This window comes from Babylonia areolata, chromosome 29 (assembly GCF_041734735.1).
Source record: "Babylonia areolata isolate BAREFJ2019XMU chromosome 29, ASM4173473v1, whole genome shotgun sequence".
Classification (NCBI taxonomy): Eukaryota; Metazoa; Mollusca; class Gastropoda; order Neogastropoda; family Buccinidae; genus Babylonia; species Babylonia areolata.
The window spans coordinates 15799075-15802006 of NC_134904.1; the positions used below are offsets into that span (position 1 = coordinate 15799075).

General features: G+C 46.4%; 1 protein-coding gene across 2 annotated transcripts in view; it reads right to left on the reverse strand.

The window, feature by feature from the left end:
- LOC143274815 (G protein-coupled receptor kinase 3-like) overlaps positions 1 to 472 on the reverse strand; it is a 65464-nt gene extending 64992 nt beyond the window's left edge. For both annotated transcript variants that reach the window (XM_076578745.1, XM_076578744.1), the window contains exon 1: positions 171 to 472. In XM_076578745.1, coding sequence (XP_076434860.1) covers positions 171 to 283 — 113 coding nt within the window. In that variant the 5' untranslated portion in view covers positions 284 to 472. The remainder of the gene's footprint in view (positions 1 to 170) is intronic.
- Positions 473 to 2932: the final 2460 nt, after the last annotated feature.

Here is a 2932-nt window from a genome sequence, read left to right on the forward strand (position 1 = left end):
ATTTGATGGCATTGCCTGTGCAATCGAGACCCAATCGCTAATCAGTAACAGTAACTCGAAACAGTAGCAACAAACCCCCTCTTTCATGCTGACCACTGTGACGACACAAGTGGCGATTTTTCAACGCACATCCGTAATAGCACCACATATTTCATCAACTTATGCCTCACCTGGGATCCGGGAGCACAATCTTCTTGCTAGCCCTGGCTGCTGGAGTAGATTTACTCTTCTCCATAGCCATTAGGTAGCTAACGTCGGCGAGGACTGCTTCCAAATCCGCCATTTTCAATCGGGTTCACTCAAGCAGCCTCACTGAGAGAAAAAATCCTGCAAACTAGCCGCCACCCAACCTACACACACATTCTACCGTCCTAAAATGTTAGAGCACATCTCGAAGAATCACTGGAATACATCGTATGTCAAAGACGGAGAAATCCCAGGTAAAACCCAACCCAAAAGATCAGACGTACGGTTGACAATACGAGAAGAACATACAACATATGTAAATATTAATTAGTCGTCCTGCAAAGGCGTATGGGAAATTCGGCCCGCAGTATTCACAGCGCCATTGGTTGGCCGCTGGAATGGATCGATCATGATAATCTGTGAGGTCTAGGCCTGGCTGGGCTCACTGTTTTGGAGAAAGGAAATTCAAGCACCGTGTACTGATATTTTATTTTTATGTTTACAACATAAAGGTGATAATTCAGAATTTTTAGTAGCCATCCACTGCTATGCTCGCTTTTAAATATACAAGCCTGTGGTGGTCGATTTTTGGTCGGTTTTCGTCGAAAACCTTCTGCTCTGAGCTAAGATGGGGAAAAAAAGCGATCTCAGCCTGACATATTTTTGGCTTTTACTGTTCGAGATGTTGCATGTTTACTCCTCCCCACCCCTCTCCTCCCCGTATCCTCTAAACATTCAGTCTGCGCGAGTGCCAGCGTACTTGAAAGTTTCACGTTGCGTTCCAGATTCCAAACTGAACCCAACCGCCATTACGTACCAGCCTCTGCTTCTATGCATTTACGCTGCCGTTTGGTCATTGGCTTTTTTGTTTGCTTTGTTCTTCGAAGTATGTTAAATAAATAAATGAATAAATAAATGTACGTGTGGCTTGAAGCCTGTAGCCGACCACACAGGCTGCATCCCAGAGCTGGGATAACACTGGGGGAGGGGAGGAGGGGTTAACGCAGGGTCAGTAACTGAACTTAACTAACCGGCCACTGAGTGCTTGCTTTTAGGTAACGAACTGGCCTTTTTTTTTTTTTTTTTTAAATGCTGAACAATAAACAGATGTGGAAAAAATGGAAAAACAAAGCGGAATGGAACTAGCCAATGCCGCCCGCGTCCGTCGGCTGATATCACTGATGCAGTCCTGAATGCCAGTATAAATAAGAGCCCTGAGCGCCGACTCCAGTCAGCTGTGTCGTAGGTCTATGTGGGCCCATCCTTACCCCTGCGTTCTAAAACTTGGAAAATTAGTGGCATGATCATCCGCTGCGAGCTCATACGGTGCTCAACTGGTAACTTGAACTGAAAACGGTTACCAATAACTGAGCCGGCTGTTATGACTTTGCGCTGAGTTGTAAGATAGCGACAGAATGACAACCAACTCAGTGAACTGATGTAGGTAGGCCGGTATACCTGGCCAGCCTATGGGCCACTTAATCACAGGAAGTTGTTATAGGTAACGGGCTAGGCTACGAGGTTTGAGTTTCATAGGCATAGCCCGGGCCGGGCGGGTTCGGCGATGGGTCGGTCAGAGGTCGTGCGGAGCTGAATTCCATTGATAGGTCACGGTAGCCTGCTACCACCGTGACACCGGCAGTCAGTACTAGTGCTTGCAAACCGTGAAGCTAACAGCTCAGTAAATCGTGACAATATGAAATTGTTTTGTACTGGTGACTATGTGAGTGTCACACTGGCAACCGCACTGACGTCGGAGTCACTGATGAACTAAATTATTTTTGCGACCAGCTGCAGCTGGAAATGATAGGTGGGGCTGTCCACGGCGACACCAGTGGCAGTGCCCCGCGCCTGGAAAGTTAACGTGTCTTGAATTGACACCTCAGTCCACCGATCATGAGAAACTGAAACTCAGTGGCCACGGTGAGATGGTAGAATAGATAGCTATCATGTGATCATACAGGTGAAACTTGACTCTATTTGTTAAAACTGAGAACGGGAATTCAGTCTATGAAGGTTCATGCATACTCTAGTAGTTTTGTTTTAACTTTTCACTCCTGGCAGTGGCCGTGGATCGATGCAAGTTTTGGTGGACGGGACTTTCATTCACATAATTCTAATCATCCTGCACACACCGTGATTCAGTTAAACTCCAAGGTGTACTCACTAATCATTCCGACTGATAACTGATGAGGATAAACCGAGGTCTCGTGTATAGCATCGTGCACTAAGTTAGCGTACGTAAACGAACCCACGGCAACAACAGAGTTGTCTCTGGCAAAATTCCGAGTCTGTGGAAAAATCCACTTTAATAGCCCGGAAAACAAATTGGCTTCAGTGGCAGGCAGAAAAATTATGATAAAAAACCCCCCACCCCCAAAACAACTTGAACAAACCAACAACTATGTGCAAAGGTGACGCACTCTCCCAGGGGAGAGCAGCCCCCGAGTTTTACTCAGAAATGTGTTGTGACAAAGTGGAATACAATATAATACAATACAGTACAATACAACACAACACAATACAATACTCTTGGCCTACATACACGTCAGTAGTGTGAGTGTGTGTGTGTGTGTGTGTGCGCGCGCGCGCGTGTAATATTAGGGAGAGACACTGTGTGTGTGAGTGAGTGTGAGTGAGTGAGTGTGTCTCACTGTGTGTGTGTGTGTGTGTGTGTGCGCGCGCGCGCATGAAATATTAGGGAGAGACACTGTGTGTGTGTGTGAGTGAGTGTGAGTGAGTGAGT